The following is a 27,257-nucleotide window of genomic DNA, read 5'->3' on the forward strand; positions in this document are numbered from 1 at the left end:
TTAGAAGCCTCCTCCCTAAGTTTGTTTTGTTCACTGCTTTAGCACACTCTGCCAACCCGGATGTTTTAGCCGTGTCTGAATCCTGGCTTAGAAAGACCACCAAAAATTCTGACATTTTCATCCCCAACTACAAGATTTTCAGACAAGATAGAACGGCCAAAGGGGGCGGTGTTGCAATCTATTGCAAAGATTGCCTGCAGAGTTCTGTTTTACTATCCAGGTCTGTTCCCAAACAATTTGAACTTCTACTTTTAAAAATCCACCTCTCTAAAAACAAGTCTCTCACCGTTGCCGCCTGCTATAGACCACCCTCTGCCCCCAGCTGTGCTCTGGACACTATATGTGAACTGATTGCCCCCCATCTGTAATAACTGTCGCTCTCCTCATCCTCAGATGAGGTGAGGAGAGAAGGATCTTCGGACCAAAATGCGGAGTCAGGGAAATAAGCCATTTTTATTACAAATACGACGTAGACTAAAACAAAACAAAACACTTTCAAAACTTACAAAATAACAAAACGACGTTGACGCAACCTGAACATAAACTTAACTAGACAAACGTAAACTCACGAACAGGAACGGACATCGAAACATACGAACAGCCAAACAGCTCCAAAAGTGAATACATCGAACATAAACGAAGACATCACAGGAGACAATCACCCACAAACAAACAGTGAGAATGCCCTACCTAAATATGACTCTTGATTAGAGGAAAATGCAAACCACCTGCCTCTAATCAAGAGCCATACCAGGCAAACCGAAACCAACATAGAAACAGGTAACATAGACTGCCCACCCAAAACACATGCCCTGACCAAAAACACATAAAAACTAACATAAATAGGTCAGGACTGTTACAGTACCCCCCCCCCAAGGTGCGAACGCCGGGCGCACCAGCACAAAGTCCAGGGGAGGGTCCGGGTGGGCAGTTGACCACGGTGGTGGTTCCGGTTCAGGACGCTGTCCCCGCACCACCATAGTCACTCCCCTCTTCTTTCTACCCCTTCTACTGTCCACCCAAACATTAGCTTCCCCTAAATAAACAGCTAGCACCGGAACAAGGGGCAGCACCGGGACAAGGGGTAGCACCGGGACAAGGGGCAGCACAAAAACAAGGGGCAGCACCAGGATAAGGACCATCACTGGAATAAGGGGCAGCACCGGGACAAGGGGCATCACCGGGACAAGGGGCAGCACCGGGACAAGGGGCAGCACCGGGACAAAGGGCAGCACCGGGACAAGGGGCAGCACCGGGACAAGGGGCAGCACCGGGACAAGGGGCAGCACCGGGACAAGGGGCAGCACCGGGACAAGGGGCAGCACCGGGACAAGGGGCAACACCGGGACAAGGGGCAGATCCCGGCTGAAGGACTCTGGCAGGTCCTGTTTGGACGGCTCTGGCAGGTCCATGCAGGCTGACGGCTCTCGACGCTCATGGCAGACTGACGGCTCTCTACGCTCATGGCAGGCTGACGGCTCTCGACGCTCATGGCAGGCTGACGGCTCTCGACGCTCATGGCAGGCTGACGGCTCTCGACGCTCATGGCGCTCTGACGGCTCTGGCTGCTCATGGCTCTCTGACGGCTCTGGCTGCTCATGGCTCACTGACGGCTCTGGCTGCTCATGGCTCTTTGACGGCTCTGGCTGCTCATGGCTCTCTGACGGCTCTGGCTGCTCATGGCTCTCTGACGGCTCTGGCTGCTCATGGCTCGCTGGCGGCTCTGGCAGATCCTGTCTGATTGGCGGCTCTGGCAGATCCTGTCTGGTTGGCGGCTCTGGCAGATCCTGTCTGGTTGGCGGCTCTGGCAGATCCTGTCTGGTTGGCGGCTCTGGCAGATCCTGTCTGGCGGGCGGCTCTAGCGGCTCCTGTCTGGCTGACGGCTCTAGCGGCTCCTGTCTGGCGGATGGCTCTGTAGGCTCATGGCAGACGGGCGGCTTTGCAGGCTCATGGCAGACGGGCGGCTTTGCAGGCTCCTGGCAGACGGATGACTCAGATGGCGCTGGGGAGACGGATGGCTCAGATGGCGCTGGGGAGACGGATGGCTCAGATGGCGCTGGGGAGACGGATGGCTCAGATGGCGCTGGGGAGACGGATGGCTCAGATGGCGCTGGGGAGACGGATGGCTCTGGCCGGATACGGCGCACTGTAGACCTGGTGCGTGGTACCGGAACTGGAGGCACCGGGCTAATGATAAGCACCTTCCTACTAGTGCGTGGAGCAGAGACAGGGCACACTGAACTCTCAAAGCGTACTCTATACCTGGTGCGTGGTACCGGCACTGGTGGCACCTGGCTGAGGGCACGCACCTCAGGACTAGTACGGGGAGAAGTGACAGTGTGTACAGGACTTGGGAGACGCACAGGTGGCTTAGTGCGTGGGGCCGGAACTGGAGGCACCGAACTGGATACACGCACTATAGGGAGAGTGCGTGGAGGAGGAACAGGGCTCTGGAAATGCACTGGTAGCCTAGTGCGTAATATAGGCACTGTAGGTACTAGGCTGGGGCGGGGAGGTGGCGCCGGAAATACCGGACCGTGCAGGCGTACTGGCTCTCTTGAGCATTGAGCCTGCCCAACCTTACCTGGTTGAATGCTCCCGGTCGCCCGCCCAGTACGAGGAGGTGGAATAACCCGCACCGGGCTGTGTAGGCGAACCGGGTTGCGTAAGGCAGGTGCCATGTATGCCGGCCCGAGGAGACGCACTGGAGACCAGACGCGTTGAGCCGGCCTCATGACACCTGGCTCAATGCCCAATCTAGCCCTACCAGTGCGGGGAGGTGGAATAACCCGCACTGGGCTATGCACACGTACAGGAGACACCGTGCGCTCTACTGCGTAACACGGTGTCTGCCCGTACTCCCGCTCTCCACGGTTAGCCTGGGAAGTGGGCGCAGGTCTCCTACCTGCCCTTGGCCCACTACCCTTTAGCCCCCCCCCAAGAAATTTTTGGGAGTTACTCACGGGCTTTTCGGGCTTCCGTGCAAGACGAGTCCCCTCATAATTCCGGTTACGAGCTTGATTCTCCGGCTTCCATCCACGTCTCCTAGCTGCCTCCTCATACCAGCGCTCCTGGGCTGTGGCTGCCTCACTCTTCTCACGAGAGCAGCGATATTCTCCAGTTTGCGCCCAGGGTCCTCTACCAGACAGGATCTCCTCCCAAGTCCAGAAGTCCTTGTTGCTCCGTCGATTTTTCCCATACCGCTTGGTCTCTGTATTTTGGTGGTGGGTGATTCTGTAATAACTGTCGCTCTCCTCATCCTCAGATGAGGTGAGGAGAGAAGGATCTTCGGACCAAAATGCGGAGTCAGGGAAATAAGCCATTTTTATTACAAATACGACGTAGACTAAAACAAAACAAAACACTTTCAAAACTTACAAAATAACAAAACGACGTTGACGCAACCTGAACATAAACTTAACTAGACAAACGTAAACTCACGAACAGGAACGGACATCGAAACATACGAACAGCCAAACAGCTCCAAAAGTGAATACATCGAACATAAACGAAGACATCACAGGAGACAATCACCCACAAACAAACAGTGAGAATGCCCTACCTAAATATGACTCTTGATTAGAGGAAAATGCAAACCACCTGCCTCTAATCAAGAGCCATACCAGGCAAACCGAAACCAACATAGAAACAGGTAACATAGACTGCCCACCCAAAACACATGCCCTGACCAAAAACACATAAAAACTAACATAAATAGGTCAGGACTGTTACACCATCTATCTTCAGAGCTCGTGCTGCTAGGCGACCTAAATTTTAACATGCTTAACACCCCAGCTACCCTACAATCTAAGCTTGATGCCCTCAATCTCACACAAATTATCAATGAACCTACCAGGTACCACCCCAATTCCGTAAACACGGGTACCCTCATAGATATCATCCTAACAAACTTGCCCTCCAAATACACCTCTGCTGTTTTCAACCAAGATCTCAGCGATCACTGCCTCATTGCCTGCATCCGTAATGGGTCAGCGGTCAAACGACCTCCACTCATCACTGTCAAACGCTCCCTGAAACACTTCAGCGAGCAGGCCTTTCTAATCGACCTGGCCGAGGTATCCTGGAAGGATATTGATCTCATCCCGTCAGTAGAGGATGCTTGGACATTTTTTAAAAATGCCTTCCTCACCATCTTGAATAAGCATGCCCCATTCAAGAAATTTAGAACCAGGAACAGATATAGCCCTTGGTTCTCTCCTGACCTGACTGCCCTTAACCAACAGAAAAACATCCTATGGCGTTCTGCATTAGCATCGAACAGCCCCCGTGATATGCAACTTTTCAGGGAAGCTAGAAACCAGTATACACAGGCAGTTAGAAAACCCAAGGCTAGCTTTTTCAAGCAGAAATTTGCTTCCTGCAACACAAATTCAAAAAAGTTCTGGGACACTGTAAAGTCCATGGAGAATAAGAACACCTCCTCCCAGCTTCCAACTGCTCTGAAGATAGGAAACACTGTCACCTCCGACAAATCCACTATAATTGAGAATTTCAATAAGCATTTTTCTACGGCTGGCCATGCTTTCCACCTGGCTACCCCTACCCCGGACAACAGCACTGCCCTCCCCTACTCGCCCAAGCCTTCCCCATTTCTCTTTCTCCCAAATACAGTCAGCTGATGTTCTAAAAGAGCGGCAAAATCTGGACCCTTACAAATCAGCCGGGCTAGATAATCTGGACCCTTTCTTTCTAAAACTATCTGCTGAAATTGTTGCCACCCCTATTACTAGCCTTTTCAACCTCTCTTTCGTGTCGTCTGAGATTCCCAAAGATTGGAAAGCAGCTGCGGTTATCCCCCTCTTCAAAGGGGGGGACACTCTTGACCCTAACAGCTACAGACCTATATCTATCCTACCCTGCCTTTCTAAGGTCTTCGAAAGCCAAGTCAACAAACAGATTACCGACCATTTCGAATCCCACCATAGATGCAATCTGGTTTCAGAGCTGGTCATGGGTGCACCTCAGCCACGCTCAAGGTCATAAACGATATCTTAACCGCCATCGATAGGAAACAATACTGTGCAGCCGTATTCATTGACCTGGCCAAGGCTTTTGACTCTGTCAATCACCACATCCTCATCGGCAGACTCGACAGCCTTGGTTTCTCTAATGATTGCCTCGCCTGGTTCACCAACTACTTCTCTGATCGAGTTCAGTGTGTCAAATCGGAGGGTCTGTTGTCCGGGCCTCTGGCAGTCTCCATGGGGGTGCCACAGAGTTTAATTCTTGGACCGACTCTCTTCTCTCTATACATCAATGATGTCGCTCTTGCTGCTGGTGATTCTCTGATCCACCTCTACGCAGACGACACTATTCTGTATACTTCTGGCCCTTCTTTTGACACTGTGTTAACAACCCTCCAGGCGAGCTTCAATGCCATACAACTCTCCTTCCGTGGCCTCCAATTGCTCTTAAATACAAGTAAAACTAAATGCATGCTCTTCAACCGATCGCTGCCTGCACCTGCCCGCCTGTCCAACATCACTACTCTGGACGGCTCTGACTTAGAATATGTGGACAACTACAAATACCTAGGTGTCTGGTTAGACTGTAAACTCTCCTTCCAGACTCACATCAAGCATCTCCAATCCAAAGTTAAATCTAGAATTGGCTTCCTATTCCGCAACAAAGCATCCTTCACTCATGCTGCCAAACATACCCTTGTAAAACTGACCATCCTACCAATCCTCGACTTCGGTGATGTCATTTACAAAATAGCCTCCAAAACCCTACTCAATAAATTGGATGCAGTCTATCACAGTGCCATCCGTTTTGTCACCAAATCCCCATATACTACCCACCACTGCGACCTGTACACTCTCGTTGGCTGGCCCTCGCTTCATACTCGTCGCCAAACCCACTGGTTCCAGGTCATCTACAAGACCCTGGTAGGTAAAGTCCCCCCTTATCTCAGCTCGCTGGTCACAATAGCAACACCTAACTGTAGCACGCGCTCCAGCAGGTTTATCTCTCTGGTCACCCCCAAAACCAATTCTTCCTTTGGACGCCTCTCCTTCCAGTTCTCTGCTGCCAATGACTGGAACGAACTACAAAAATCTCTGAAACTGGAAACACTTATCTCCCTCACTAGCTTTAAGCACCAGCTGTCAGAGCAGCTCATAGATTACTGCACCTGTACATAGCCCATCTATAATTTAGCCCAAACAACTACCTCTTTACCTACTGTATTTATTTATTTATTTTGCTCCTTTGCACCCCATTATTTCTGTCTCTACTTTGCGCTTTCTTCCACTGCAAACCAACCATTCCAGTGTTTTTATTTTTTATTTTACTTGCTGTGTTGTATTTACTTCGCCACCATGGCCTTTTTATATTTTTATTTATTTATACATATATTTGTTTGCCTTCACCTCCCTTATCTCACCTCACTTGCTCACATTGTATATAGACTTATTTTTTTTCACTGACTCATTGACTCATTGTATCATTGACTATATGTTTGTTTTACTCCATGTGTAACTATGTGTTGTTGTATGTGTCGAACTGCTCTGCTTTATCTTGGCCAGGTCGCAATTGTAAATGAGAACGTGTTCTCAATTTGCCTACCTGGTTAAATAAAGGTGAAATAAAAATAAATAAATAAAAAATGCAGTGAACTCAATTAAGATTACGAATTTTTTGGACTGATTATGATGTGCAAACTAAGTACATGTTTATTTTCTTTCTTCCAGGACTGATGGAATGTCTGCTACCAAGTTTTTTTTAACATGTTTATCATGTCAAATACTTTCTGAGGCAGGTGCCTTGGGAGTTAGTATAAATGTACACAAATCCGGCTGTTAAAGGGAACTCACAAATGAAGTAAGGCCTAACCATGTTGTTTGTTTTTACCTGTTATGAATATTTGTTAGTGGTGTTTATACTGATTTATTGTGTGGGGTCTTGTAATTTTGGTTTTAATTGGTTTTTCACAGGTTACAAATGATGCACCTTAAAGGGCACACAAATTAAAGTATCTATTGTCAGTTTTGGTTGCACACATATTCATTCTCTTGATAAGAAATGTACTGAAAAATCCAATGTAAACCTGATACACAAAATGTTTGAAATATCTTTAAGTAATGTCTGAGGTACAGGGAAAGAAACACTTACTTAATGGGGTTGAATGACCTCTGACCTCTGTTATGACTTTCTGGTGAGGCTTGATTACTCTCACTAAAAAGACTAGAGACTTAAATGGGTGAGATTTAAATGAGCTATGTAAACGCTAAGAAGTTTCTAATTTATCAATAGTCCTACGTGTGATTTGGACCACGAGAAGGACAGAGAGAGATCGCTGCCCCTGAATGAGGGAACACTTGTCTGTAGTCTATTTTACTATTGCTTGAATAACCTTATAGGATACAATTAAGTTAAGATGGAGTCATCAAGGGTTGTAATTCTCATTTATTTGTTATTTTGATTTAACAGGCAGTGTTGTTGTTTTTGGACACATGCATCACGAAAAGTGGTACAAGCTGTGATACCAACACGGCTCTTGAGGACGCCAGCTGCCCGACGCTGTGAAACAGAATTCCAGCATGGAATTTCCTGCTGAAGAGTGTCTCATCCAGGAATGTAAAGTACTGGAAGAAGATTATAGGGTTCTCTAAAATAACGCTTGAGGGAGAAAGAGGATTTGGGCAACAAAGTAATCCTGAGATTCCTCTCCAACTCTCTGATAGTTTGCATGCATAAAGATCGACATAATCATCGTTCCTGTGTGAGACCAGGGGGGTGTTGCAGATTTGGCCCAAAAGCATGTATCGGCACTTTTGGGACTATTCCATTGGTGCCAATGCCGTTTAAACCCCAATCAAGTGCACCAAGTAACAAAGAAAAAATATATACTATTCAACCCAGATCTGTGGTCAATAATGGACCTGTGATGTACAGTATGCACAACTTGGTACCTACACACAGGGGAGCAGGACTGCTGAGGGTGGTAGCACAGTGTTGGGCAGTGGGAGAGTGTTCTGGCTCAGTACACAGCTCTGGGACTGCCGTCAGACGAGGCCCTTGGCCATTCTCCCAGATATACAGAGCTACCTGCAACAACATGGGAAGATACTGTTACTGTTTTTTTCAGCTGCTCATGCACACACCATTTTTTCTTGAGGCAAGCCGAAATCGGTAGTTGAAGTCTACGCCCCTTCGTCGGTAATTTGTCAACAGTAGGGATTCTTCAATTAAATGTTTGTCATTCAACGAGAGACGGATCGTTTTCATGCACATTTTTTGACTTGAGAAATACTGCACGTAACATCTTAGCACCAAACATCTTAAGATCTACTCGACAAAAACGTCAAAATGATGACAGATTTCTTGAGTTATCTTTGAAAAATGCAAACTTTTTTAAGGAAGTGGCTATGGCGTCCCAACGTGTACAAACAGTACTATCGCTTTTTCTTGTTTTTCTAGCTTAAGTCTTTTAAAGGAGTATGCGAGCAAACTCGTTCAGTTAGGCTCCAGCCAAACCAAAGCACTTCGCTCAGAGCAATACAAATTGCTCTGAGAAAAAGATTTTGTTCAACAAGTAATAAAATAAATTAAAAAAAATGTCTAAATTATTGCCACCCTTGTTTTCAATACTTTGTACATCCTCCCCTTGCAAGGATAACGTCACTTAGTCATTTTCTATAATGTTTTATGAGATTATAAGAACACACTGGGAAGGATCTTAGACTATTCCTCTATACAGAAACTTTCCAGATCCTTGATATCCTTCAGTCTGCTCTTATGGACTGGCCTTCCTCAATTCAAACCACAGGTTTTCAATGGAGTTCATGTCCGGAGACTGATGGCCATTGCAAACTGTTTCTTTTGTGGTCAATTAAACATTTCTGTGTGGATTTTGATGTGTGCCTGGGGTCATTGTCTTGCTGGAAGATCCACTTGATGCCAAGTTTCAGCCTCCCGGCAGAGGCAACCAGATTTTTTGGCTAAAATGTCCTACTACTTGGTAGAGTTTATGGAACTAATTGGTAGACTTCAGAAAGGGCCCCAGGATCAGTGGAAGCAAAAAAGCTCCAATAACATTAAAGATCAACCATTATATTTTACAGTAGCTATTAGGTTATTTTCTGCATATGCATCCTTCTGTCGAGGCCAAACCCACCACTGTTGTGCGTGGAGAAAGAGCTCTATTTTCATCTCATCTGACCATAGCACCCGGTTCCAATCCAAGTGCCAATGACGTTTAGCAAACTCTAGGTGTTGACATTTGTCGCTTGCTCTCAATAAAGGCATTTTTATGGCAACCCTTTCAAATAGCCTATTGGCATGGAGGTGGCGTCTAATATTAGATTTGGAGATGTGGTGACCCCAAGATGCGACCAAGTTCTGTAATTCTCCAACTGTGGCCCTTGGACTTTTCTTTGCCTCCCGAACAATCTTCCTCACTGTGTGTTTAGCAAGTTCAGCACGGTTCTAGTGGTTTAAACTTCTTAATTGTTGCCCTAATAGTGGTAAGTGGTATATTTCGTTTTTCAGTTGTTTTTACGTACCCATTGCCTGATTTATGAAAGTCAAAAACCCTTTGTCTCTTTTCATTTGTGAGTTATTTGGATTTTACATGCGTGTTACCTATGTTGTAATACCCCAGTGAAACAGGAAGCCACAATACAGTTATTTAAATTGATATTAAAGAGGTCCTGCACAGCCCAAATCATGTTTTTCATGAAATTTGATGATATTTGGATGAAACCAGATCAAAGTAGGAAAAAATGTATTTGCTTCTACATTGATAATCAAGTTACTGTTCGACTCCCACATGTCAAAAACTTAGATTCAGGAGGTGGGATTATTAAAAGTTTTTTTTGTGATATCACAAAATCTCTAATTTGAGTACACTAATGGTAACATCTTATTCTCTTACATAATTTAAATAGGTACCGCCTTGTAACCAACATCGCAGAAGGAGTTATTGCAGAGGGGTGTGGTTTACATTGCTAAGTAGCTAGTCAACTGGTGTCAATTTTACTGCAGCGTGACAGCAAATATAATTACAGGTTTCCCCTAAGGAAAAGATACTTCTAGGTTTTTGCTTTTTTCTGTTTCAGGTGTTAGCTAGTAACTGGTTAGCTAGGTCTACAGCCAGCATAGAACAAAATCGAGGGAAGGGCTTCCCAAAACTCCAACGCAGTTGTCATGTCATTACATCAAGAGACACATCAAACATAAGATTCATACAAACTTCTTGACATTGTTGATAGTCATGATATATGAACATTGTCTGGCAGTCAACATACACAGTATATTTAATGAAAAGTACCCAGACCTCAAGCTGTACATTTTCAACTGAAATTGTCCAAGATGAACTAGCTAGCTAGCTTGATAACAGTGCTGACAATTCCATTTAGGCTAGCTAGCTTAATTATAGCAGCCAACATTTTGTCTATATTGATGCTGTTACAATAACCAAACAGTTGGATAAAAAAAAAGTATAATTATGAAACCATGATGTGATGGATGATAGGATTGGATGTTGCATGCAATTTCAATGTTGTTTGATTTGCATTGTGTAGCAGAACATTTGCTGGAGATAATCTCACTGCAAGGTGACCACCCCACCCACTTAGCCTACTAGCTCCCCGCCCACTCAGTCTGTCTTTCAGACGTCATGGTAGTTTTTATATCTAGAGGACTCCTGATATCGCCAGGTGTGATAAGTATATTTTTTGTCTTGATCTATTGGCTATTACTGTCTTTTTGCTAGCTAGGGCCTTCTACTTTAAGCCCTGCCTGTCTTCCCAGTGGCCTAGTTGGCGTGTGAACTGCTGACTGATCATAACTTGCAGATGATTGTTGACACATCAACCAGGATCAAGGGGCATGGCGATTTGTAACTTGGTTTGGTAATCAGTGGCTGTACTGGAGGGGGAGTGGTTTCTCCTCTCCTAGGCAATCAGCAATTAGTACAGGAAAGTGTTCTCTTCACCTCTACTGAGCAATTAACAATTGGTTTAGTCTCCCCTGGTTTCTCAGCGGCAGCTGTAAGCGGCGGTCGTGTCAGTGGTGGTCTCATCAGCAAAACTAAGGCCGTCGCCGAAACAAAGACGGGTCTGCCGAGTTGTTAGAGGAAGGAAAGAGTGAATGGCTCCACACCACTCTCTCACTTGAGTATCTTAGATAGTTATTGTATCTCATTTTGCTCTTTTGTAGTTTTGGTAACTGCAGTATATACAATAGTATATGGACACACTTTCAAACTAGTGAATTCAGCTATTTCAGCCACACCAGTTGCTGACAGGTATATAAAATCGAGCACACAGCCATGCAATCTCCATAGACAAACATTGGCAGTAGAATGGCCTTACTGAAGAGCTCAGTGAGTTTCAACGTGGCACCGTCATGGGATGCCACCTTCCCAACAAGTCCGTTTGTCAAGCCGCACACAAGCCTAAGATCACCATGCGCAATGCCAGCGAGGGTTGGACTGGTGTAAAGCTCGCCACCGTTGGACTCTGGAGCAGTGGAAACCCTTTCTCTGGAGTTATGAATAACGCCTCACCATCTGGCAGTCCGACGGACAAATCTGGGTTTGGTGGATGCCAGGAGAACACTACCTGCCTGAATGTATTGCGCCAACTGTAAAGTTTGGTGGAGGAAGAATGATGGTCAGGGGCTGTTTTTCATGGTTTGGGCTAGGCCCCTTAGTTCCAGTGAAGGTAAATCTTAACATTACAACATACAATGACATTCTAGATGATTCTGTTCTTCCAACTTTGGGGCAACAGTTTGGGGAAAGCCCTTTCCTGTTTCAGCATGACAATTCCCCCGTGTACAAAGCATTGCGCATGATTATCTTAGACTTGTGTGCGGCTGTTTGGTCATGGAAACCCATTTCATGAAGCTCCCGACAAACAGTTATTGTGCTGACATTGCTTCCAGAGGCAGTTTGGAACTCGGTAGTGAGTGTTGCAACCGAGGACAGACGATTTTTACGCACTACACACTTCAGCACTTGGCGGTCTCGTTCTGTGAGCTTGATGGCCTACCACTTCGCGGCTGAGCCATTGTTGTTCATAGACATAACAGCACTTGCAGTTGACCGGGGCAGATCTAGCAGGGAAGAAATTTGAAAAACTGTCTTGTTGGAAAGGTGGCATCCTCTGACGGTGCCACGTTGAAAGTCACTAAGGCCATTCTACTGACAATGTTTGACTATAGACACTCATGGCTGTGTGCTCAATTTTATACAGCAATGGGTGTGGCTTTAATAGCCAAATGCACCAATTTGAAGGGGTGTCCATAGTGCATGTTAGTGCACTACTACTATCGTGCACCCTACTTAAAATAGGCCAAAATTCACCAAACTTATTGTGGGAAGCTTGTGGAAGGCTACCCGAAACGTTTGACCCAAGTTAAACAATTTAAAGGCAATGCTACCAAATACTAATTGAGTGTATGTAAACTTCTGACCCACTGGGAATGTGATGAAAGAAATAATAGCTGAAATAAATCATTCTCTCTACTATTATTGTGACATTTCACATTCTTAAAATAAAGTGGTGACCCTAACTGACCTAAGACAGGGAATTTTTACTAGGATTAAATGTCAGTAATTGTGAAAAACTGAGTTGAAAATGTATTTGGCTAAGGTGTATATAAACTTCCAACTTCAACTGTACGTTTTTCCATCAGCAGACTATGATCAATAATGTCAAAAACCTCACTGAACTCTAACCTATTAAATGACATGAACTATAAGCTTGCTAAATCATTTATTCATGGATGGTTGATGGCTTAGTAAACATACATACCATGAATAATTGCTTCGTAGATATATGAATTAATTATTTATTCAGGTTAACTAATGCATTAACTAATGCATTATCCTCATTGTAAAGTGTTACCATTCCCTGTCTTTCATATCTGAGGCTAAATCCATGAGGCAGAGAAATGTGACAGGCAATATGAGTCCAGACAGTTGGGAGAAAAACCCAGCCGAGATAGGGAGTGAGAGAGAGAGACAGGGATACAGTGAGCGCAATTCAATTTCTCCCCTGAATGAAGGACTGAAGATGCTCTGAGACGGGGCTAAAAAAACTGAATGGAAAGGCACAGGGACAGAGTGTCCTCAGACAACAATGTGACAGCCACCTGGGCTCTATGAGGAGGGAGATAAGTGGAGGAAGCTGCTTCTATTGGGCTATTGTCAGATGTAATGAGTTTTTGACACCTGGTTATATTAAATTATACTTCACTTGATTAGCATCTGCTTGGCTCTCCAGTCAACAGCAGCAGGAAAGGGCAGGGTGACAGCAGACAAGGATAATAAAAATTGAAGATAAACTAGGTTTCCATCCAATTGGCAACAGATTTTCATGAGAATATTCTAGAATCCGCAAAAAGAAAATATGCACATTTTCCCAACAGTGGTGTGTTTCCATCAAATGGACTTGTAGCGGGCAAAAATCAGTGTGTGATGAAGTAGTGCACTGAAAATGTACAATACTTTTAACACTCAAGTTTTCATGTCCCGAAAAAAAATCTAAAGTTCAATGTTTCCATCACATTTTCAAATCTACGGTTGCATTAAATAGCGGTATCAAAAACGGTTGCATTAAATAGCAAATGTGCCTACTCTGGTCTTGGCACGTGTGCTCTAACCAACAGCTTGCAGATACAGTGCCGGTAGGCTAGTTACATCATGAGATTATTATGGATAAGAGCAAGGATATTTTTATTTGTCAAATGGCAGTCAAGCAATAATCCTCATGTCACCAGAATAAGATCCTCAATATTTTTGAGATAGGAGCATCAAGATCACTGTGCACTCACACCATACTCTGAACGTCATCATCATTTATTTAATCTGTATCCTAATAAACTGTATTGTTTTCCGAGTCGTAGTGGGAGGACCACACTACCTTATCATCGTGTGACTCCAATTTGTTTCTTCCCAATATGATGGTTATATCAATATTTGCGCATTAAGACGTTTCCACTGCCATTTCTCGCATAATTAATTTTACAGACACAAAAGGATCCCACCATGTTCAACGAACAATTATCTGTTTGCATTTCTAAAATTGTACCCAAACTTCCTGTTTCCATCACAGCTGTGGTGTCACGATCGTCATAATAAGCGGACCAAGGCGCAGCGTGAGAGACATACATCTTCCTTTTATTAGACGAAGACTTAACACGAAACACTCTTACAAAACTAACAAAACAATAAACGACCATGAAGCTATAAACGAAAGTGCACACACACACACACGCTACTAACGTTCAACATAGACAATTACCCACAATCACCTAAAGCCTATGGCTGCCTTAAATATGGCTCCCAATCAGAGACAACAATAAACAGCTGTCTCTGATTGAGAACCAAACCAGGCAACCATAGACTTTCCTAAACCTCTCTACCTCTCTAACCCAACCCCATACCCCTCTCTAACCCAACCCCATACACTATACAAAACCCCCTAAATAATTTTTTATTTAATTTAATTACTCTTTATACACATTTCCATTAGAACCATCAGAACTCACAGTGATAAAGCGGTCAGATATAATTCTTACCTCATGCTTCAGATCGATAGTGAAGTCAGACTTGAGTGGGTCATCTCTCACTTTGTTTGCGAGCCTGCAAGATCAAATCACTGTCAATTAGAATTTGCAGTTATAAATATTATTATTTTCCTAGACCACTAAGAATTGAACAATGATTAATGATAGAATGAAATAAACAGTATAAAATAAGTTATCGTCGAGTAGACCCCATTATTGCTGAGATGTGGTCGCTATTCAGGTTTCTAAAGACCAATAAGGAAAATAGATCTATAGGTGCATCCATCAGATCAAACTGATAGTTCTAACTAGGTTTTGAAGCTATAAAGTGTTTGTTTTCAACTTATACGGAACAAAAATATCAACGCAACATGCAACAATTTCAAAGATTTTACTGAGTTACAGTTCATATAAGGAAATCAGTTGAAATAAAATCATTAGGCCCTAATCTATGGATTTCACATGACTGGGCAGGGGTACAGCCATGGGTGGGCCTAGGAGGGCTTTACCCTAAAGGTGAAGAAGCCGTATGTTACACGTGGTCTGCAGTTGTGAGGCCTGTTGGACGCACTGCCAAATTCTCTAAAACGATGTTTGTAGAGAAATTAACATTCAATTATCTGGCAACAGCTCTGGTGGACATTGCTGCAGTCAGCATGCCAATTGCTCGCTCCCTCAAAACTTGACATCTGTGGCACTGTGTTGTGTGACAAACTGCACATTTTAAAGTGCCCTTTTATTATCCCCACCACAAGGTGCACCTGTGTAATGATCATGCTGTTTAACCAGCTTCTTGATATGCCACATCTGTCAGTTGGATGAATTATTTTGGCAAGGAAGAAATGCTTGCTAAGAAGGATATTGTCACGTTCCTGACCTGTTTTCCTTTGTCTTGTATTTATTTTAGTTGGTCAGGGCGTGAGTTGGGTGGGTTTGTCTATGGTTGATTTTCTATGTTGGGATTTTTGTGTTCGGCCTGGTATGATTCTCAATCAGAGGCAGCTGTCAATCGTTGTCCCTGATTGAGAATCATACTTAGGCAGCCTGGGTTTCACGTGTGTTTTGTGGGTGTTTGTTTCCGTGTTTGTGTTTTTCACCACACGGTACTGTATCTGTTTTCTGCACTTCGTTTATTTGTTTTATATTTTCAGTGTTCAGTTTTTCCGTTATAATAAATCATTCATCATGAACACTAACCACTCCGCGTATTGGTCCGATCCTTCTCGTCCGAGGAGGAGGAATATGACGAACGTTACAGATATAAACAAATTTGTGCACAACATTTTAGAGAAATACGCTTTTTGTGCATATGGAACATTTCTGGGATTTTTTATTTCAGCTCATGAAACATGGGACCAACACTTTACATTTTTGTTCAGTGTACATTGTTTACAAACAATGGACTAAAACAGCTTATATTTTGGGTTCTGATCAGATAAGACAGTTGAACTAATCTCACGAGGCATTCATAAGTTATATTTTCCAAGTAGAAATACAGTAGCTGGGCCTCCCGGGTGGCGCAGCGGTCTAGGGCACTGCATCGCAGTGCTAACTGCGCAACCAGAGTCTCTGGGTTCGCGCCCAGGCTCTGTCGCAGCCGGCCGCGACCGGGAGGTCCGTGGGGCGACGCACAATTTGCATAGCGTCGTCCGGGGTAGGGAGGGTTTGGCCGGTAGGGATATCCTTGTCTCATCGCGCTCCAGCGACTCCTGTGGCGGGCCGGGCGCAGTGCGCGCCAACCAAGGGGGCCAGGTACACGGTGTTTCCTCCGACACATTGGTGCGGCTGGCTTCCGGGTTGGAGGCGTGCTGTGTTAAGAAGCAGTGCGGCTGGTTGGGTTGTGCTTCGGAGGACGCATGGCTTTCGACCTTCGTCTCTCCCGAGCCCGTACGGGAGTTGTAGCGATGAGACAAGGTAGTAATTACTAGCGATTGGATACCACGAAAATTGGGGAGAAAATGGGATAAAATTAAAAATAATAATAATAATAATAAATAAATAAATAAATACAGTAGCTATTTAATTAATTTAGAAGTTTAAAAAAATGGATGTACAAATCACAGATTGCACCTGTAAATAAAGGTCGATGGAGACAACAAGAGTTAAACAAGGTAGATATAGATTAGGACCTGACCTGTCAAGCAGGGGGATGCTAAGGGCCCAGGCAGCAGAGAAGTCTGGGTATTTAAAGATGGAGGGGTTCTCTGCAAAGGCGTAGTGGTGGATGATGGTCGACTCCTCATCATGAAGAGGTTTACCCAGGAACCACTCCTGAGGGATGGATGTGATATCATCAGCATCATGGTGACATTGCTGCTAACGCGCCACACATCTGGGCTGTATTCATTGAGGTTATAAACATTAGAAACATTGCAAAAATACATTTTATAGAAAGAGCAAACGTGGTAACAAACTACTGCTTGCATGCATACACTTATTTTATTCTGATAAATGGAAGCATATCTATGAGGGGAGTCTACCAGTTATTGAAGTAGTAGCTGTTTCTGAAGTACCCAAAACTATTCTGGGACTTTATTTGACCATAGTAAAGATGGTCCCTGCGTTAATACTGAATCGAATTGAGTCTAAATTGAAGTCACACATACAGAGTGATTTATTAAAATGAGTCATAAGGCAGCCTACATCCTTTCCTCAACCCTGATATAGCGCTGTGCACAGAGCTCAGGGCTGTGTGTGGATGATGAGATAATACTGAATTCTATTTCTCACTTGGAATTGGAATCCCTTACAGGTTCCAGGCTGTCCCGGCTAGCAGATGGAAGGTTCACTTAATTATTATGCATAGTTTTTCAGAGTAAGAATAACTTGAACCTCTGTTCTCTGTTAATAAGAACAAAACAATTTTTTGTGAAGATCTGGTTTACCACCGGGAGGTGTAATTAGTTTGATGTTGTTCATTGGACGGTATCGAGATATACTAATCAGGATGGCCGTTGGATGGCATTGGGCTTTGAGTTCTCATGCTTTGGTTTAAAGCCTGTTTCAACGGTCCAGGCTTATCAAAAAACAAATCTTTCATCCATAAAAATAAGCAACAAAAACAGAATTTTTGAACTCCCAAGACAACAAGAAATATATGTTTGACCGAATTATTAATGGTAACAAAATCCAGAAAGTTTAAGCATTCACTTTGCTGCAGTCAATAGGATGACAGGCGTTGCTTCGAAAACAAACTAAGCAACACCTCTTTCAACTGTCATTATCTGGTTTTATCCTCAGAATCCACTTTTTTCAAACAAAATGAATATTAACTCAATAACACTATGGAGGACAAAACCTTTTCTATTGGCATCCTGTGCTCGTGGTTTAAAAGAACTAGCTAATCAACATGCAACACCTGGATCCTGAACCTCAGAGTAGAGTGGCTCTGGAGACGAGCTAGAAGTACAATGGTAGATTAAAAAAAATATATACATATTTTTTATTTATTTATCTAACCAGGCAAGTCAGTTAAGAACAAATTCATATTTACAATGACAGCCTAGGAACAGTGGGTTAACTGCCTTGTTCAGGGTGCAGAACGACGGGGATTCGATCTAGCAACCTTTCGGTTACTGGCCCAATGCTCAAACCACTCGGCTACCTGCCGCCCCAAATGATGACACCTTAATAAACCCTGCCTGCATCTGTGCTGCCGCTAAAATACAATCTTAACACCATTATTATTGTTGGAGTGAGACAGATTAAAATAGGCCTCCGGAGAGCGAGGCGGCTAAAGCAGCTCATACTGTGTTTGACAGACAGCCTGCTTTACAGGCTGGTTGGACAGCAGGCCTACATTCGTCTCAGATATTCCAGAACTAGGAGCAGCGCAAGCTAGGCAACGGCACAAGGTCTGAGGAGGATGTCGGCTTCTATCTAACATTTCGTAAAATTCCTCTTCGGACAGACAACTCTCCCAACAAATAATGAGTTTGGGTAGGCAGAGCTTAAAATGCAGGCAGGAATTGTATTTAGCTAGAGCTAACAACATCAACATCAAACAACATCAAACTAATTACACCTCCCGTTGGTAAACCAGATCTTCACAAAAAAATGTTTTGTTCTTATTAACAGAGAACTCCAGTCCTGGAATGCCAGAGTGGTGTCACACTTTTTCTCCATCCTTAGCGAACACAGCTTATTAAATGAATCGCATTCTAAACTGAAGTTGATTATTGGAGTCAAGTGTGTTAGCTGGGTTCCCCGAGGACTGGAGTTGCCCATCCCTGAGCTACGGCAACAAGCGGATCCGGCAGAGACGTTGCCGGTAACACGATTCCTATTTCTGACCCGACCACTCTGTCCCAACTGACGCTGGAACTTCTACAGATGTGTTAAGCTGGAGCATTGGTATATTGCCGGAAGCAACCTGTCTGTCTAGAGACTAGGCTTATGTGGGCCCAGATACAGGATCCAACCCAATGCTTAATGTTGGAATGAAAAATGATGTCCAATACTCACTTTAATTTGACCATAACCAGGGTTAGTATTTCAGAGACGGTATTCTGCTGAAGAGGACCATACCCGGAATATTTTTTTTTCCTTTTCGAAGTTACCAAGACAGTCCATCATTAATTCCAAACCCTAGTCACTGCTGTTGCCTAGGGTGTTGGTTTCCAAGACTAGGTCCAACCCACTGACTCTATTACAGCTGCTGAGACAGAAGGCTGGTGCTCAGTGGGGAAATTCCCCTGTCGTTGGCTAAGGAGAAGTGAAGTACTGTGAATACGGTAAGTAAAGACTGGTGCAGAGTGGTCCCTCCGTATAAAAATATTATTATTACAATCCTAAATCGGTGGGTCACTTACTTTTCTCCTGTCAAACTTCCTGAGGGCCTGGAGCAGTTTGGTCACCTTGACGTTTGTCTCCTCTTCCAGAAACACCAACCAGGATGAGTTCTTCCCAAACAACAAGGATAAGCTGAGGAAGCGGAAATACTGTCAGGGTCACCAGACCTTTGCACAGCTTATTGAACCAGTGGATACATTCATGACATGACCTTTCGTTTTGACCTCATTGTAGGAAAAAGGCTAGCCTGGTCCCAGATCTGTATTACGCTCTTGCCTACTCCATCATTGTTGTCATTGTTTGGCATGAGAATTCAATAAATAGTTGGCAAGAGAGCAGAAACAGACTGACACCCAGGCTAGCAAAAGGCAGAACAGGGCATAAGTTGACGGGTGGCTATAGGTAACTATCATAGTATGGTAGCTAATCCTGTTATACAATAGGAGAAATACCTTCTAAAATTCAAACAAATTAAGTATTGTGTATATTGGTCATGCTGTACTAAATAAATAATACTTTCATATAACCTCCAATATTGCTACATGATTATTTGCCCGAGATTATATGTTTTTGCCTGACCCTAGCAGGTGGAGACAGCCATATGCTGTATAGTAGGGCTGTGCATCTTTCCCTTACGAGGCAATTCAATACGTATCTAGATATATGAGCTCCGATAGGATACAAGAACTACACGTTTTAGTTTGAAACGATTTCAAAGACTTTACCCCACCGCCACCACGGGGCACTCTGTTCTCAACGTTGACATCCGTAAACCGTTCGCCCACACGACTCCATACACGTGGTCTGCGGTAGTATGCGGAGGCCAGTTGGATGTACTGCCAAATTCTCAAAAATTACGTAGGAGGTGGCTTATGGTAGTGAAATGAACATTCAATTCTCTGGCAAGAGCTCTGGTGGGCATCCCTGCAGTCAGCGTGCCAATTGCACGCTCGCTCAAAACTTGAGAAATCTGTGGCATTGTGTTGTGTGACAAAACTGCACATTTTAGAGTGACCTTTTATTGTCCCCGGCACAAGGGACACCTGTGTAGTGATCATGCCGTTTAATCAGCTTCTTGATATGCCACACCTGTCAGGGGGATGAATTATCTCGGCAAAGGAGAACTGCTCACCGACAGGAATGTAAACAAATTCAAGCACAAGATTTGAGAGAAATCTGTTTTTTGTGCGTATGTAACATTTCTGGGATCTTTTATTTCCGCTCATAAAACATGGGACCGACACTTAACATGTTGCGTTAATATTTTTATTCAGTGTAAATAAACATCTGCTGCTGATGGAGCTCATGAGCTGGATCTGTCTGGTGTGTGTGTGTGTGTGTGTGTGTGTGTGTGTGTGTGTGTGTGTGTGTGTGTGTGTGTGTGTGTGTGTGTGCGTGTGCGTGTGCGTGTATGACGTATATGTCTATGGTGTATGTTGGCACCTGAGCCCGGCCATTAGGGAAACTATCAGTTGGGCGGGGGGGCAATGTTAGATTTGATGAAGGGATGGTGAAACTCGCCCAACATCTCTTGAAAGCTGTATGTGCATGCATGCTTGAGTTGTCTCCGGCAGTAGCTTAAGCTATTTATATTCCAGTAAATCACAATTTTCAAAAATGCATTTGAATAGAATTACCTAGCAAAGGATACAAGAACTACGAGATTGGTTGTCACTCAACAAATAAAGCCTAATATTGTGAAGGCCATTTTACAAACATTTAAATGCTGAATGTGACTCGTAGATCAGAAATAGGCCTAAATCTCGTTGGTCAGCGCACGAGGCGGCACGCAGTGCGCAGTTTGAATAGGCTACTGATATTGCCCGGGGTTGTTCGGCATGCAAAATGACTTGCAGATCAATGACCAGCAACATAATTACATTCTTGGTTCAACACTGAAGGAGAGGACGCAGTTGTCACAAAATATGAGGGGTATTTTCAGAAGGTAGAAAGAAAGTAATTTGAGGCCCAAAAAATGTTTAACCGCCGATTTGTCAACTTTATCGGTGAATCGTTACATCCCTACTTGTTACGGCGATCCTCCTCCTCTCCATCTTCGGAAAAGGAGGAGTATTGAGGGAACCAAGGCGCAGCGAAGTTTGAATACATATTTATTAAACAAGACGAAAAACGAACACGAACTACACTTGAAATGATACAAAATAACAAACGACGTAGACTGACCTAAACATGAGAACTTACATAGACACGAAGAACGCACGAATAGGAAACAGACTACATAAACCGAAACAGTCCCGTGTGGTACGAAATAACATACAGACACGGAAGACAATCACCCACAACGAACACTGTGACAACGCCTACCTAAATATGACTCTTAATTAGAGGAACGCCAAACACCTGCCTCTAATTAAGAGCCATACCAGGCAACCCAAAACCAACACAGAAACAGAAAACATAGAATGCCCACCCAACCTCACGTCCTGACCAACTAACACACATAACAACTAACATAAATAGGTCAGGAACGTGACATTACCCCCCCCCATAAGGTGCGAACTCCGGGCGCACCAGCACAAAGTCTAGGGGAGGGTCTGGGTGGGCATCTAACCACGGTGGTGGCTCAGGCTCCGGGCGAGGTCCCCACCCCACCATAATCCATCCTAGCTTCCTCCCTCTAAGAATGTCCACCCTCCTTTTACCCCCACAAAATCCTCTTAATAACATCACTGATAGGGACAGCACCGGGACAGAGAGATAGATCAAGACAGAGGGATAGATAAGAATATAGAGGTAGATCAAGATAGAGAGGGAGATACTGATAGAGGGGCAACTCCGAACTGAAAGGCAGCTCCGGACAGAGAGACAGCTCTGGACTGATGGGCAGTTCTGGGTATCTAGCCGTTTCAGGCTGAAGGGCAGCTCATGGCTGACTGACGAATCTGGACGCTCATGGCAGGCTGACGGCTCTCGACGCTCATGGCAGGCTGACGGCTCTCGACGCTCATGGCAGGCTGACGGCTCTTGACGCTCATGGCAGGCTGACGGCTCTCGACGCTCATGGCGGGCTGACGGCTCTCGACGCTCATGGCGGGCTGACGGCTCTCGACGCTCATGGCGGGCTGACGGCTCTCGACGCTCATGGCGGGCTGACGGCTCTCGACGCTCATGGCTCGCTGGCGGCTCTCGACGCTCATGGCTCGCTGGCGGCTCTCGACGCTCATGGCTCGCTGGTGGCTCTGGCTGCTCATGGCTCGCTGGCGGCTCTGGCAGATCCTGTCTGGTTGGCGGCTCTGGCAGATCCTGTCTGGTTGGCGGCTCTGGCAGATCCTGTCTGGTTGGCGGCTCTGGCAGATCCTGTCTGGTTGGCGGCTCTGGCAGATCCTGTCTGGTTGGCGGCTCTGGCAGATCCTGTCTGGCGGGCGGCTCTAGCGGCTCCTGTCTGGCGGGCGGCTCTAGCGGCTCCTGTCTGGCGGGCGGCTCTGTAGGCTCATGGCAGACGGGCGGCTTTGCAGGCTCATGGCAGACGGGCGGCTTTGCAGGCTCATGGCAGACGGATGGCTCAGACGGCGCTGGGGAGACGGATGGCTCAGATGGCGCTGGGGAGACGGATGGCTCAGATGGCGCTGGGGAGACGGATGGCTCAGATGGCGCTGGGGAGACGGATGGCTCTGGCCGGATACGGCGCACTGTAGACCTGGTGCGTGGTGCCGGAACTGGAGGCACCGGGCTAAGGATAAGCACCTTCCTACTAGTGCGGGGAGCAGGGACAGGGCACACTGTATTCTCAAAGCCCACTCTATACCCGATGCGAGGTACCGGCACTGGTGACACCGGGCTGAGGACAAGCACATCAGGATTAGTAGGGGGAGAATATACAGTGTGTTCAAGGCTCTGGAGACGCACAGGAGGCTTTGTGCGTGGTGCCGGAACTGGAGGCACCGGGCTAGATACACGCACTACAGAGAGAGTGCGTGGAGGAGGAACTGGGCTCAGGAGACGCACTGATAGCCTAGTGCGTAGTGTAGGCACTGTAGGTACTAGGCTGGGGCGGGGAGGTGGCGCCGGAAATACCGGACCGTGGAGGGTACTGGCACTCTTGAGCATTGAGCCTGCCCAACCTTACCTGGTTGAATACTCCCGGTTGCCCGACCAGTGCGGGGAGGTGGAATAACCCGCACCGGGCTATGTAGGCGAACCGGGGAAACCATGCGTAAGGCAGGTGCCATGTATGCCGGCCCGAGGAGACGCACTGGAGACCAGACGCGTTGAGCCGGCCTCATGACACCTGGCTCAATACCCAATCTAGCCCTACCAGTGCGGGGAGGTGGAATAACCCGCACTGGGCTATGCACTCGTACAGGAGACACCGTGCGCTCTACTGCGTAACACGGCGCCTGCCCGTACTCCCGCTCTCCACGGTAAGCCTGGGAAGTGGGCGCAGGTCTCCTACCTGCCCTTGGCCCACCCACCTCCTAGCCCCCCCCCAAGAAATTTTTGGGAATTACTTACGGGCTTTTTGGGCTTCCGTGCCAGACGCGTTCCCTCATAGCTCCGGTTCCTCTCTCCGGTAGCCTCTGCTCTCCTCAGTGCCTCCAGCTGTTCCCATGGGAGGCGATCCCTACCAGCCAGGATCTCCTCCCAAGTGTAGCAACCCTTTCCGTCCAATACATCGTCCCATGTCCATTGCTCCTTCTTTTCCTGTCCCTTTCTCCGTTGACTCCGCTGCTTGGCTCTGGTATGGTGGGTGATTCTGTTACGGCGATCCTCCTCCTCTCCATCTTCGGAAAAGGAGGAGTATTGAGGGAACCAAGGCGCAGCGAAGTTTGAATACATATTTATTAAACAAGACGAAAAACGAACACGAACTACACTTGAAATGATACAAAATAACAAACGACGTAGACTGACCTAAACATGAGAACTTACATAGACACGAAGAATGCACGAATAGGAAACAGACTACATAAACCGAAACAGTCCCGTGTGGTACGAAATAACATACAGACACGGAAGACAATCACCCACAAAGAACACTGTGACAACGCCTACCTAAATATGACTCTTAATTAGAGGAACGCCAAACACCTGCCTCTAATTAAGAGCCATACCAGGCAACCCAAAACCAACACAGAAACAGAAAACATAGAATGCCCACCCAACCTCACGTCCTGACCAACTAACACACATAACTAACATAAATAGGTCAGGAACGTGACACTACTGTACTGTATGGATGGGAATTACAGGATGGAAGTCTTTGTGAATGTGGGTAATGGCTGCGCTTTTGAGAGCTGACAGGCCCAAGCACTTACTAAGGCAGCACAGGAAGGATGCTCCAGTCTCCCTCATTGTCTGTCAGACTGTGGAGGAGCAGGACCGGAGGTGGTGTCTGAAAAGAGAAAGAGTTTTTAATTAACATCAAGCCCAACAGTGGGATCTCTGGAAATCTTTACTAAAGAAGTATTGACTTCAGAGCAGAGTAACTAAGGAAGTGTTTACAGTAGTAACCCAAGGAAGTATTTTCTTTACAGCAGATTAACCCAAATAGTATTTACTTTAAAACAGTAACCTTTATTTTTACCTTTATTTAACTAGGCAAGTCAGTTAAGAACAAATTCTTATTTTCAATGACGGCCTAGGAACAGTGGGTTAACTGCCTGTTCAGGGACAGATTTGTACCTTGTCAGCTCGGGGATTTGAACTTGCAACCTTTCAGTTACTTGTCCAACGCTCCAACCACTAGGCTACCCTGCCGCCCCAACCTAAGAGGTAGTCTTCACTTTACAGCAGTAATCTCGAGCAGAGTAACTAAGAAAGGAACTCTTAAATTTAGAGCAGAGTAACCAAAGTATTTAGTTAACAGCAGGAGGAAAGACAACCTACGGAACCTATGGAAGGACAGTCCTCAAAGAATCTGGTTCTAGATTAGAAGAAATTGTGTTTGTTTAGTTGGAGACGGCAGTGGCACAGAAACAAAGCCTAAGTACTAGAGCTGGGACGATAAACCGAACATTTGACACCGACCATAGCGGTCACTTATCGCAGGCATTTTGCTGATGTTGTTCATTACAATAAGTAGCCTACACCAGAGAAATGTGTAGTTTGAATGTTTGCTAATATGGGCGATTGTTAAATGAACAATTTACAGCTACAACCATCAGACTACTAGTAGTAGTAGTTTAAAGGGTCATCCTTTTATCGCAATTCCAGGCAATTTATCACAATAAGGATTTTTGTTCATACCGCTCAGCTCTACTAAGTACCTACAGAATGGTTATTTTAAAACAAACAAACTGCGTGTAGCCTAAAGATACTCCGGTGTGCAAAAGATTGCCACAAAGTATTGAAGCATTTGACTGCCCTAACCACTTTTAGTGAAAACACAAAACTTGGGTTTCAAACAAACCTTCTCGGATTCCGAGGTCAAGGGCATGTGAGGTATTCAGTAGTGGCCTGAGGTGGCCTCACACAGAGAGGAAAACAAGGGTTCATGCATGACTGCATCCACTCCACTCAGCAGACTGGAAACCAAGGGGGACCATGCTGCTCACAGACACATAGCCTCTCTCCAGCTACTCAACAGCAATGCCCCACAAATACCTAGCATCCCACCATCATAGTACTGGACTGTAAATCCCTAACCCTAGCCTGTGTCCAGTATGTTAACCACATTAGTCAGCCGGGAGTTTGCCAGCAGCTCAGTCAAGCCCCATATACACACGAACAACGTAACGAGGCTCATAATGGCATATTCACCAGTCTAAACTTGACTTTCACCTCAGGTAGTAAGAAACAGTTCAGTTCAAACACCAGGCAGGCTGTAGGGACAAAAACCCAGCGCTTTTCACCACTTGAGAGAGACACAGCCATCACAGACACACAGTATGCTAAGCTTTACTCATGGAGTAGACTGGGTGGGGTGTGTGTGGAAAGGGTGGGGCGGCTTGGTCCCCGCAACAGCCAGAGCCTCCACACTCATACGTACAGGCATGCTCGCACGCACGCACCCACACGCACGCACTAACTCTGCGAGCTCTTGCAAGGGACTGTCTTACACACAGCCACTTTTTATAGAGATATGCAGCTGAATCAGTCTGACTACACACTGAGTACACCAAACATTCAGAACACCTTCCTAATACGGAGTTGTGCACAAACCCCCCCCCCCCCCCCCCCTCAGAACAGCCAGCCTCAATTGGTCGGGTTACGGACTCTACAAGGTGTCGAAAGCGTTCCACATGGATGCCGGCCCATGTTGACGCCAATGATTCCCACAGTTGTGTCAGGTTGGCTGGATGCCCTTTGGGTGGTGGACCATTCTTTATACACACAGGAAACTGTTGAGCGTGAAAAATCAGCAGCGCTGCAGTTCTTGACACAAACCGGTGTGCCTGGCACCTACCTCCATACTCCGTTCAAAGGCACTTAAATATTTTGTGTTGCCAATTCACCCTCTGAATGGCACACATACTCTACACAATCCGTGTGTTTTTTGTATCAAGGCTTAAAAATCATTCTTTAACCTGTCTCCTTCCCTTCATCTACACTGATTGAAGTGGATTTAACAGGTGACATCAATAAGGGATCCGAGCTTTCACCCAGATTCACCTGATCTATGTCTATGTCATGGAAAGAGCAGGTGTTCTTAATGTTTTGTATACTAAGTGTATAACCCCTATAGGGAGGCCAGCCAGATCGACTAGAGTGATTGGTTCGAAACGATCCAATCGCTGATTACTTTGTTTTGTACAAAGCCCCTTGTTGTCCTTCGTCACCACAAACGACTTCAATGATGGCTGTCTCTAATAGATCTAGCTGGCCTCCCTGTGTTGACACAGGAAGCCAGTCTCAATGTCCCCCTGGACGTCATATAGGGGTTAGGCACTGACTATACAAAACATTAAGAACACCTGCTCTTTCCATAACAGACTGACTTAGTGAAAGCTACTTTATTTCATTGC

General features: G+C 45.6%; 1 protein-coding gene across 1 annotated transcript in view; it reads right to left on the minus strand.

Annotated features, from left to right (window-relative positions):
- LOC129821728 (beta-1,3-glucosyltransferase-like) overlaps positions 1 to 27,257 on the minus strand; it is a 154,996-nt gene that overhangs the window by 47,036 nt on the left and 80,703 nt on the right. Inside the window, exons 5-9 of the mRNA XM_055879328.1 lie at positions 24,609 to 24,685; positions 19,353 to 19,464; positions 16,676 to 16,812; positions 14,554 to 14,617; positions 7,939 to 8,070 (exon numbers count right to left, since the gene is read on the minus strand). Coding sequence (XP_055735303.1) covers positions 7,939 to 8,070; positions 14,554 to 14,617; positions 16,676 to 16,812; positions 19,353 to 19,464; positions 24,609 to 24,685 — 522 coding nt within the window. The remainder of the gene's footprint in view (positions 1 to 7,938; positions 8,071 to 14,553; positions 14,618 to 16,675; positions 16,813 to 19,352; positions 19,465 to 24,608; positions 24,686 to 27,257) is intronic.

This window comes from Salvelinus fontinalis, chromosome 24 (genome assembly GCF_029448725.1).
Source record: "Salvelinus fontinalis isolate EN_2023a chromosome 24, ASM2944872v1, whole genome shotgun sequence".
In the NCBI taxonomy this organism is placed as follows: domain Eukaryota; kingdom Metazoa; phylum Chordata; class Actinopteri; order Salmoniformes; family Salmonidae; genus Salvelinus; species Salvelinus fontinalis.